The 12626-nt window shown below is 39.3% G+C and overlaps 1 protein-coding gene across 4 annotated transcripts in view; it reads left to right on the forward strand.

The window, feature by feature from the left end:
* The window catches only part of LOC139954010 (immunoglobulin superfamily member 10-like), a 72973-nt gene that overhangs the window by 40665 nt on the left and 19682 nt on the right, over positions 1 to 12626 (forward strand). For 3 of the 4 annotated variants that reach the window (XM_071953639.1, XM_071953640.1, XM_071953642.1), the window contains exons 2-3: positions 8624 to 8759; positions 11513 to 11692. In XM_071953639.1, coding sequence (XP_071809740.1) covers positions 8624 to 8759; positions 11513 to 11692 — 316 coding nt within the window. The remainder of the gene's footprint in view (positions 1 to 8623; positions 8760 to 11512; positions 11693 to 12626) is intronic. The other variant, XM_071953641.1, reaches the window with a different exon arrangement.

Genomic DNA, 12626 nt, shown 5'->3' on the forward strand with positions numbered 1-12626 from the left:
TTGTCATCACCATCGTGTTTTGTGTTTCGACATCGCACTACATTAAGCAACTACGATTGATTTGCAGTTAAAGCCATTGGACACTTTCGGTACCCCAAAAAAAATAATTCACAGATTTACAAATAACTTACATGGTGTACAGAAGGTAATGGTGAAAGACTTCTCTTGAAATATTATTCCATGAAATGCTTTACTTTTTGAGAACACATTAACACAATATCATTTCTCGATATCGAGAATTACGGATTTATTTTAAACACATGTCATGACACGGCGAAACGTGCGGAAACAAGGGTGGGTTTTCCCGTTATTTTCTCCCGACTCCGATGACCGATTGAGCCTAAATTTTCACAGGTTTGTTATTTTTTTTATAGAAGTTGTGATACACCAAGTGTGGGCCTTTGACAATACTGTTTACCGAAAGTGTACAATGGCTTTAACATCAATCGACCACAGGAGTGGTAATAAAAAGATAAAAAGATAACTCATAGTTAACTTATCTTTTTATACCTGAATAGAGAGTTGAACTGAAATATTAGAATTTGTTGTTTTGATTTTTCCAAAAGTAAAATAATATACACGTGAAACGTGCACAGAATTCCCATCAAGCATGACCCGTTATTTGTGGTTTTGTCCCCCCGAAAGTGTGACCCACCTACCTGGGGCAATTTTCAGAGGTTTGTTGTATGTTTTTCGTTGAAAACTCCAGCAAACAAAATACGAAAGAAAAGGACTCTCTCAAAATCACTGATGACGGTATCAATGCCCCTGTGTGGCAGACACATGCACCAATAAAACACTTGTGAACGTTGCAGCTCAGTCGGTCATCGGTGTCACAAAATAATATTTACGTTACCAGTTTTCTTAGGTTATAATAAGCTGAGCAACACAAAACTATGCTTACCCGGATAAGAATACCAGCCAAAATACAATGTCACATGTACTTTTTGTGATTATCTCGATCGGTTTTGCCATGGTTTTGCTTAACATGGATTTTTGTAAAGGTAGTGGACACTATTTGTAATTACAAAAAAAAAAAATTATAAAACCTTTCAATTATTATCATAAAACCTTTCTTGATTACGAATAAAGGGGACAGGTTAATAGTATAAAACATTGTGAGAATCCGCTCCCTCTGAAGTGACGTAGTTTTCGAGAAAGAAGTGATTTTTTTCCACGAATTTGATTTCGAGACCTCATATTTGGAATTTGAGGTCTCGAAATCGGGCATCCGAAAGCACATTGAGTATTTACCAATAGTGCCCACTGCCTTTAACGCACACAGCCTTAGTTCGTGGAGGTTTACTATTCAACACACGGTGAATGTTCACTCTTCATTGTGACTCAATTACAAACAAAATACATTTTCGTAACTGTTCAATTCTCGAAGAACGACAGACCCACTTTGCTTTTTGAAAAATGTCATACGGTGGCATTTAAAGGAACACGTTGCCTTGGATCGGACGAGTTGGTCTATAAAAAAGCGTTTGAAACAGTTTGTTAATATGAAATGCATATGGTTGGAAAGATGTTTTAAAAGTAGAATATAATGATCCACACAAGTATCACTCAAAATTGCACGGTTTTTATTTTACGTCGCGAATTAAAACACGGTCGGCCATTTATGGGAGTCAACTTTTTGACTCCCATAAAGGGCCGACCGTTTTAGTCGACGAGGTTAAACGAAAACCACGCAACTTTGAGGCATATTTGTGTAGCTCATGTATTCTATTTTTACAACATCTTTCTAACCATATAAATTTTATAACAAACGGTTACAAAACGCTTTTCAAAGACCAACTCGACCGATCCAAGGCAACGTGTTCCTTTAATTTCGTGTTTGTCCCCAAAACTCAAAGCAACAGACAGTCAAAAAAGTCTCTACAGCAAAGGGGGAAAAACAACCTCTGAGACCTGTTATGACTTCCTACAAAGGCCATTAACAATGGGTTCTTTTGAGACCTGCAACTACGTGTAAATTGCTCGAGGCGATTTTCGCTGCAATTTTGTGTGTTCATTTCGGGTTTTTATAACTTCGTGAAAAATAACCCTCTAAATCATAATCAGAATTTTTACCTCGTGATTATTATGCTCCGGTGGGAGACAAACCCAAGCTGACGTCCAGCCCAGCCCACCCAGAATTAATACAGACAATTTATGTACCCCTTACAGAAAAATTGTTTAGGATAATGAAAATGCTACAAACCCGCGGGGCAAACTAAAAATGTAACTCTGTTTCATTTCTGTTATTTTTCGGAAAAGGGGAAATAAACAACTTTCTGAGACATCTGTGGTTTTTTTTTTCAACCTAACCATATCTGTCAGTGAACTAAACTTGCTGACTAAAAACATCAAACATTTTTTTCCCCAATGAAAATATGGAAGCAGGGAGTCCCCGCGCTTATGTCAAGCGTATAGCGCTGGTTAGCAGGAATTGCTTGCTTCAGGGCATGCGTATTCGTTATGGCACTCGTCGCTTTACAAAGCTATCGCAGAAATTCGGTGCTTGCATGGTAGGATTGTGACCGTTAACGCAGAATTTGGCGGTAAGCAAAGCCATGCAACCACGAAAGAATTTCTTAAAGCATGTAAGCACAAAAACTTGCTAAGCACAGAACACTCTTGCTTTGAAAAAAAGGTTATCATGCAGCCTAAATATCGTACATTTGTCCATTGCTGTGACTTGCAGGTCTACGGTACTTCTCATTTCTTGCTTAAAGACACTGGACACTATTGGTAATTGTCAAAGACCAGTCTTCTCACTTGGTGTATCTCAACATACGCATAAAACAACAAACCTGTGAAAATTCGAGCTCAATTGTTTCTTCGAAGTTGTGAGATAACAATGAAAGAAAAAACACCCTTGTTACACGAAGTCGTGTGCTTTCAGATGCTTGATTTCGAGACCTCAAATTCTAAATCTGAGGTCTCGAAATCAAATTCGTGGAAAATTATTTCTTTCTCGGAAGCTACGTTACTTCAGAAGGAGCTTTTTCTCACAATGTGTTATACTATCAACAGCTCTCCATTACTTGTAACCAAGTAAGTTTTTATGCTAAAAATTATTTTGAGTAATTACCACTGCCATTGTCCACTGCCTTTAACAAAGGAATTTGCAGAGCAGGATTTTCTTCTAAACAACTTGATTAAATCGGGCCCTGTTCTCAACATTCAGTACACACGGAAACAGTTTTACAACGGGTCTTATGTGACCTCTGACCATACTGAGTTATAACGAGTGTTTTTACACGTGGAAGCAACTACGTCTGCCTCTCTGCAACAGATATACTCTCTTGTAAATCATCTCATGTTGACATTATAAACATCTCATAAGACTCAATTAGGTTCTTTCGGCAAGAGGCTGGACTTTTATTATCACGAATTAAGTGGAGCAGTGAGGGGAAAGCGAAAAGAAAAACAAACCAGAAAGTAAAAGGTTTGCGTCTGTAAAAATAACCTTATTATAAATGAGTTGAGATTGCTCTGGAAGGTATTGAAGAAGCAGGTGTAAAAACTCGACGTTTCGATCAGTATGTTGTTATAATGGTCTTCATATCTTTATAAAGGTAAACGGTTATCATTTTCTAAAATGTTTGTTTTGAAAGACTTAAAGGCTTAAGTAGCAACCAACATTGGTATGTAGCGATGGTGTACTTTATCTTGATTCAAAGAGTGTAGAGTCGATCCGTTTTCATGGTGTCGCCAACCTTTGCCTAACCTTGCCAGGCCAATGTCATGTATCAGCGGTTTTGCTAACATTAGTAACGCTGCACCCTAAGGCAGCATTTTTGTCTTTGACAGCTTGACTAGCCTTGCTGTACTCTATCTTGATTCAAAAAGTGTAGCCTCCAGTCGCTGTAGCGTCGCACTTGCTGTACCTTTACCAAGCTTATCAAAGTAGAAGCGATTTTGCTGCACCTGTAGGCAATTTTTTCTTTCTTTTTTTTCTCCAAATAAATATTAACATAAAACCTTACTTGGTAACGAGTAATGGGGAGCTGTTGATAGTATAAAACAGTGTGAGAAACGGCTCCCTCTGAAGTAATGTAGTTTTCGAGAAAGAAGTAATTTTCCACGAATTTGATTTCAAAACCTCATAATTAGATTTTGAGGTCTCGAATTCAAGCATCTGAAAGCACACAACTTCGTGTGATGACAAGTATGTTTTTTCTTTCATCATTATCTCGCAACTTCGATGACCGATTGGGCTCAAATGTTCACAGGTTTGTTAATTTATGCATCATATGATGAGATACACCAAGTGAGATGACTGGGCCCAATTTCATGGCTCTGCTTACCGCCGAATTCTGCGCTTACGTTTGCGATTCCCCGCTTACGCCGAATGTCTGCGCTTGCCTTGTAAGCGTAGAATGCCAGGTAACGTGGAGTACGCACGCGCAGAAGCCCACATTTGCCGCTAACCCGTGAAATACGCTTGCCGTAAGCACATAATTCCCTGCTTCCGTAAGCGCCGATTCTGTGCTTACGGTAAGCAGAGCCATGAAATTGGGCCCAGGTCTTTGACAATTACCAATAGTGTCTAGTGTCTTTAAGGCAACAACTTTTGTCTTTGATACATTGACTAGCATTGCTGTTCTTTTTATTGATTCAAAGAGTGTAAGCATATGCCATTTACAGTAGCGTCGCCAACGCTGTACCTTCTACTACCATGCTAATAAAGGTATCGACGGTTTAACCGCCATAAGTAACACTGCACCTTATCTTGATTCAAAAAAGGGCAACACCCTTGCTTACATTTTCAAAGCCACACGTACCCGAATTTTGCCATGCTATAATAGTCTCTCCAACATAGCATATTAAAACAATTTCTGACGGAATTTGTTTCTCGATGCGTAAAGCAAGAACGATGGAGAGAGCCGACACCAACACTACGGCAGAAATATTATTTCTAACACTGTGTATTGATTTATAAATAACTCAGATTAGTCCCATGCAGGGATTGTTAAATTCTTAAATTATTCAGTCGCATACCTGACAAGTCGACGACCGTCACTTTAACAAGAAAGTAACAAGACTGATCGTCATCGTAAAAATGAATTCCAGGTGTTATTCTGTAAATCAGTATTAGGTTTCTAGTTTAAAGGGGTGGTTTGTATAAACAAAATCTGTATTTTTAAAATAATGTTATAGTATTTTGTGTTGCGTTTGCCCCGTAGGCATAACTTATTATGCACGTAAAACATGAGCAAAATAACTGGGGGGAAACAAAATTGACAACCAAATATTTTTTCAAATCTTTCATAGTAGCCCATTTTTTTTTTTTTTTTTTTTTTTTTTTTAGATTTATTAATTTATGCATACATGTTTTGATACCCCAAGTGAGAACTAACTGGGCCCAATTTCATGGCTCTGCTTACCGCCGAATTCTGCGCTTACGATCACGATTCCCCGCTTACGTGCAAGCGCCGAATTTCTGCGCTAGCCTTGTAAGCGTAGAATGCCTACGTGGAGTACGCACGCGCACAAGCCAACATTCGCCGCTTACCCGTGAAATACGCTTGCCGTAAGCACGGAATTCCCTGCTTCCCGTAAGCGCCGATTCTGTGCTTACCGTAAGCAGAGTCATAAAATTGGGCCCTGGTCGTGAACATTGACGAAAGGTGTTCAGTGTCTTATAGTGGCGCATAGTCCATCAGCACAGTTTAAAGTATTCCAAAATGGTCTGCTGTTGTAACATGCTCCCAGTCATTGTTTGTAAATCGACATTCCTCACGGATCTTTCCTCTATAGTTTTCCCCTTACGCGAAATCGGCTACAAAATATTTCTCGATATAGCCGACGGTCATGCACCTTTAAGCATCATTCTGCGCTTTGGATACAAAAAAAAATTCAACTACATAGTACTGGGTTGATACGAAAAAAAAAGTGATCTGGTTTAGATTTGCACATTCGTCCGTAACTGAATAAGACACGGGTTCAAAATCTCTACCCTCTTGACTATATGGTGAACCTCTTAAAGGGACAGTCCGCTGTTTTTTTTTTTCTAAAGATGAAGTCTAAAGATTTATTTCCCTCAAGACACTGAACACTATTGGTAATTGTCAAAGACCAGTCTTCTTACTTAGTGTATCTAAACATATGCACAAAATAACAAACCTGTGAGAAACTGAGCTCAATTGGTCGTCAAAGTTGCGAGATAATAATGAACGAAAAAACACCCCGTGTCACACGAAGTTGTGTGCTTTCAGATGCTTGATTTCGAGACCTCAAAATCTAATTCTGAGGTCTCGAAATCAAATTCGTGGAAAATTACTTCTTTTTCGAAAACTAGGGCACTTCAGAGGGAGCCGTTTCTCACAATGTTTTATACCATCAGCCTCTCCCCATTACTCGTTACCAAGTAAGGTTTTATGCTAATAATTATTTTGGGTAATTACCAATAGTGTCCACTGCCTTAAAAGATATTGGCTGAACAAAAAGTCACTGAGAAAATTGTGTAGAGTGTGGTAATTTGGCTGGATTTTATTCTGTTAAGCAACTCCAATACTAAGTTCTTTTCATTTAAAGGCAATGGACACTAGTAGTAGTCACTCAAAATAATTATTAGCATAAAACCTTTCTTGGTGACGAGTAATGGGGAGAGGTTGATGGTATAAAACATTGTGAGAAACGGCTCCCTCTGAAGTGCCTTAGTTTTCGAAAAAGAAGTAATTTTCTGCGAATTTGATTTCGAGACCTCAGATTTAGAACTTGAGGTCTCGAAATCAACCATCTAAACGCACACAACTTTGTGTGACAAGGGTGTTGTTATCTGTCATTATTATCTCGCAAGTTCGATGACCGACTGAGCTCAAATTTTCACCGCAGGTTTAATATTTGATGTATATGTTGAGAAACACCAACTGTGAAGGCTAGTCTTTGACAATAACCAATAGTGTCCACTGCCTTTAACGCACAAAATTAATTTGCTAAACAAGCTTAGCAGAAATAAGTTACAAAACAAAATGCCATAAAATGTATGCTTGTCACAGGTAGGGCACCGCTCAGTGGGATTTTCTTGCTTAGGGAATACTGCCTCAATCAGTAACAATACACAAATCGCTTCCACACACGAGTACATTTCAAAATATCTTTCCAACCACTTCGTCTCGACACAGACGCTTTTTATAGCCCAAAGCGCTCGATACAGACGCTTATTTATAGCCCAAGGCGCCCGATACGAATGCAATGTTTCCCTTTTAGTTTTGAACTCTCTGTAACCCCCTACCACCAAAACAAATTCACACAGCGATTGCCAGAAAGTTGATTTGCGTAAAAGGCCAATGTTTTGCCAGCGGATATTTCTCCACGAAAGAGAACATTTTGATGCACCTAAGGCACGAGTTTTTGTAAAAAGCTCCACAGTTTGTTTGTCAATAGTTAAAGGAATAGTCTCGTCCCGCTTTTATCTAAAATTTCGATGGATACAATTTTTCTGACCCTTTTGAGTGAGAAATTACCTCTTTCTCAAAAACTACTCTTTAAATGTAAAGAGTGAATAACACACACTCTTTACATTTCGAGCTGTCCCTCATTATGGCTCTTTAAAAAGAGTGGTGGTTATTTCACTCTTTTAGAGGGGTTCACTCCAGGACAGAGTGAAAAATCACTCTCAACAAAGGTGCAAACTTCAATCTTAAAGAGTGGAAGACCACTCTCAAAAAAGAGTGCTTTTCACTCCTTTGCATTTAGAGAGTATACGTAACTTTAGAGAGAGCCGCTTCTCACAATGTTTTACACTACCAACGGCTCCCCGTTGCTCGTCTAATTAAGTTTAACAGTAATACAGTATTAACTAGACGACTTTAATCTAGTCCATGTGAAATCAGCGGTTAGCTAGGAGGATTCGAACCCACAACCTTGTGATTGCAAGTTCTGCTGTCTAACCACTGAAACACGGTGACCTTAAAGGAACACGTTGCCTTGGATCGGTCGAGTTGGTCTTTGAAAAGCGTTTGTAACCGTTTTTTATAAAATGCATATGGGTAGAAAGATGTTGTAAAAGTAGAATACAATGATCCACACAAACATGCCTCGAAACTGCGTGGTTTTCCTTTTACCTCGTCGACTAACACGTCGGCCATTTATGGGGGTCAACATTTTGACTCCCATAAATGGCCGACCATGTTAGTTCACACAGTTGAAGGAAAACCACGCAATTTCGAGGCAAACTTGTGTGGATCATTGTATTCTACTTTTAAAACATCTTTCCAACCATATGCATTTGATAAAAAACGGTTACAAACGCTTTTGTTTTGACCAACTCGTCCGATCCAAGGCAACGTGTTCCTTTAAGACAATGCTTATAAGAATGTCATTTTATGTAGAGCAATGTGCTGTAGCATACAGTTTATTGCAAGGTGTGGGACTAAATTTGAATTATGAGACCTAATCCTTAGCACCATGTAATGGTTAACATGGTGTTGTGACGCAATACGCTGCCAATCAAACCAGGAGCACCGGAGCGAACCCCCTTCTCCATATATACGAAAAGTAAACTGGGATATTTTACGTGCATGAAGTAACACACTGGGCCAACGGCTTTACGTCCTATCCGAGGGACGAACCATCTCTTCTATACCATTTTTTGAGGTTCACTGTTTTTTATATTTTGTTTAAACAGGCTAGACGTGATTGTGAGCAGACCCTCAACGCCCACGGCCTGCCATGGCCGGACGAGCTAGGCTGCGATATGCTACCGGAATCTAAACCCGGCGACAAGCGGGAGAAATGCATCAACTTCGAACCACCAAAACCAGGTACGACCTCTGTCGGTGAACTCCTTTTACCGTTAGACTCGGCCATGGTGCCCCCCTTACACCCTAACCTCTCAGAGTCAGAGTTTTTCCACACTATGTTTTCTTTTTAAACAACTGTAACCCCAGAAACTAGTTCCGTTAATGTTAAGGAATCAATCATGTCAGTTTGATGTTAATCATTTTATAGCTTTGTTTTTACCATTCTATGGTTTTTGTTATTAAAATAGGCAGTGTACTCAGTGCTTTCCCGAGTTTATGTGAGAAAGAAAACACGCAAATCACTCAGGTTGGATTCGAACCCACGACATTTGCAATGCTAGAGAATATGTCTTGCCACTACCACCGAGCTAGCCCGGTGGCTAAGAGGCAGTTCGAATCATGTGTTAGCAGTGGGTACCGCAACTATTATAGACAGTCATGTTATCTTGGAGGAAAAAAACAAAAACTGCGTGAACTAGTTCGAAGACAGACATAGCCTATAGCAGTCTGTTCATCACACGGTCTTTTTGCCGGCCTTTTTTCCTGATTGTAGCCTCGAAGTGCAGAATAGTCCGGAACCTATGCTCAAATGACCCCAAAATCGGTAAAACTGATGCAGAACCACAGTTTAAGTCCTTTTTTTATAACCACTATTTGGGGGTAAGCCTGCCCTAAAACGGATCAGTCAAAAAAAAAAAAAAAAATGAACGATTTAAAGAACCAAACGCATACTACTATGCCTTTAAACTTATAGTAACATGAACATATACAGCCTGAAAATTATCTTCCCTTTTTATGGTCACTATTTTATTTGTTTTAAATCGAGTAAATGTAGACCACTTTTAAAAATATCAAGGTACGCTGACGTCGATGCAAAGACTGGATGTTCAACAGCTCCAAGAAATCACAAGAACTTTGTTCGTGTTTTTCTTTAGGGAAGTAGCGTTGTTCAACAACTCAATAAAGTCACAAAAAGTTCATGTTTTTTTTTTTTCCAAGGAAGTAGCGCCCAGGCGAGAAATTGACAAACTGTCACTTTCTCTCCCTCTAACCCCGTCTTTCCCTGAGTTCAAATAGAGTTTAGAAATAGAGACTGCTTGGAGCGTGAAATAGAACATCTATAAGAACACGCTGTTTACCAAGATGGGGAACAAAGAAACACGATCCGCCTATAAATCTGAGGCTTAATAATACAACCCCCCTGGATGAATTTTCCTCCTCATTTATCCTCTCAGAGAATCCAAGGCTGTTTCCAGAGCAGCATTGATGCGTTGCCAAGGCAACCGTCTCAAGCAAACAATGCTCTTCCGTTGGGCAAAGTGCGTGTGTACGCTGATTGGACTGTTACGGATGGCAGTTTGCCGCACCACTAGGGAGTTCCCTCGTACGGATAATAAAGAGGCCAAATCTACCCACAAATTAGATTTCCTCTCGCGGTTTTCTTTTTCCACGAGCGAGATCACGCAGACAATGCTTTGCTGAGAAACCCCGTGGTGCCTCAAGGATCTATGTACGGCCCTTAAGCGATGCAGAATTCTTTGCGTTTTCGCATGACGGCCTTCGCGCACTATGGTAAAGGTTGAGCAGTATTTTGAAATTGACTTTCAGGAACGAGTAATCACCTCGAAGATGCAATCACGATTCTCATTGAATGGTTGAACACAAAATTTAACAACATGGCTCTTCCCTTAAGACATACACAATCTACCTATTAATTGTATGTCGCGTGATAAACATCAGAGGTTTCAGACATTGCTGGAAAATTCTTGGAAAATGGTTTTGAAAATTGACAGTTATTATTATGGTATCTACAAAACCTTTCAGTTTAACAGATACTTAATAATTGTTATGTCTCTTTGATAAATCTAAGGGTCCCCCAAAAGGTGCCTAACCACTGTGAGACCGAAGCCTGAAGATATATGTCTTGAAAGGATATCGAAGGAAAATAAGTTCAAGATGTTAGCCTAGGTTGAAAAAACACCATGTGGGGACCGAAAACCAAATCATTATACAATGCTCCAAGTCTGAGGTGGAATTCGGAAAGGGTGCAACAGAGGTAAAAAGGCGAGGGAATGAAACCACATAGCAAATATGCCGTGGATACGTTTAGAGACAGCCTCGAAAAGGTTGAATTCGTGACAATGAAAATTATCTTCGTATTAGAAAACAAGAACATAGCAGGTTAGCGTAATTTGCCATTTACAAAATCTCTTTTGTGAGTCGTGCATGGTTCTCAAAGAACCGATAATGGTGTGGTGCATTAATTTTATAAAGAGATAAAATAAAATGAACAAAAATTATAATTTCGCCACGTCCAAGAATATAAATGGAGCTGATACATATTGTCGCTAGAGGGCAGCAAACTGTAATATCAGGGATTTTAACTATTGTGTTTATTAAGGGAAAATTGATGTACTTCCAGAAAGATATACACTTTCACCACGATATTTACTATATTCTGTAATTGTACCTTCGATTGGGAGGTTTATTTGAATCAATTTAAAACCAAGCTTTATCGGCCGAAAAGAGGGGATATTTAACAGTGAGTCCACCTTTGTCTAATCCAAATGCTTTTGTAAGTGCAGTTAGCTCACATTTGTTCGTTTGTGCATGCAAATACATGTTTTTTATGAGTAAATATATTATAAATACAAATAAGTTGTTGAACTATAGAGACGCCCCCTGTCCGCCTTCCTATTCAATCACTAACATTAATGACCCATCCTTCACCCCTTGTTTGTTTTTGTTCGTTTGTTCGCATTTCCTTCCTCCAGATTATTGCAGCCTCCATAAGGATGTTGGCCCCTGCCGGACCTACTACCCGTTCTGGTACTTTGACTCGGGTGCCAAAGCCTGCCAGCCGTTCACGTACGGCGGTTGTCTAGGCAATCAGAACAGGTTTTCTACGAAAGAGGAATGTTTGCGTACATGCGGCAACGGGGTCCGCGAAACAGGTGAAACATAGTGGTGTTCATGACGTCATCTCGTGTATTATGTATTATCATGTCACTGGTGCCGGGAGTTTTCTTTTCCTTACGTCACTGCACTCTCAGTCTCTACGTCACAATTTGTCTAAGTTTCCATTTTGTTTCATGACGTCACCACATGTATATATGCTTTAATGTGTCACTGGTGCTAGGACTTCTTCATTTCATGACGTCACTGCACACCGTTTGTACGTCACAACTTTTCTAACCTTCCATTTTGTTTCATGACGTCACCTCATGTGTATTATGCATTGATCATGTCACTCATGGTGCCTGGACTTTTTCATTTCTTGACGTCACTGCACCCAGTCTCTACGTCACAACTTTTCTTTCCTTCCATTTTTTTCATGACGTTACGATAGTATGCAATTATGTTCTTGGTGCAAACTATATAAGTCTCTACGTCACAACTTTTCTAATCTTCCATTTTGTTTCACAACGTCACCTCATATTTATTTTATGCATTATCATGTTTCTGAACCTTTTAATTTCATGACGTCACACGCACTCAGTCTGTAGGTCACAACTTGTATAACCTTCCATTTTGTTTCATGACGTCACATCATGTGATCTTAACGCCGCATCACGCGATCGTGACATCACTAGTGTTTTATTTCATTCCATTTAATTTTAGTGCACTTCTGCATGACGTCATTCGAATGTACCTCCGAATGTTTCAACGTCATTGCACTTTGTGACAACATCACAAGTTTTTATTCATTGCGTCACACTTGTAATATTTGCACTCTTCGCGTCAGGAATGACGTTAGCGCAGTTTGTCACCCAACATGCAGTTTAACTTATTTTATAGTTTAACTGTAATGCCAGAAAGTTTAAATTTAAAAACTTCTTTGAAAAAGATAATTTCAAAATAAGGGTACTTTTAGTGGAATTGTCATGA

The sequence above is a fragment of the Asterias amurensis genome, chromosome 22, assembly GCF_032118995.1.
Source record: "Asterias amurensis chromosome 22, ASM3211899v1".
In the NCBI taxonomy this organism is placed as follows: Eukaryota; Metazoa; Echinodermata; class Asteroidea; order Forcipulatida; family Asteriidae; genus Asterias; species Asterias amurensis.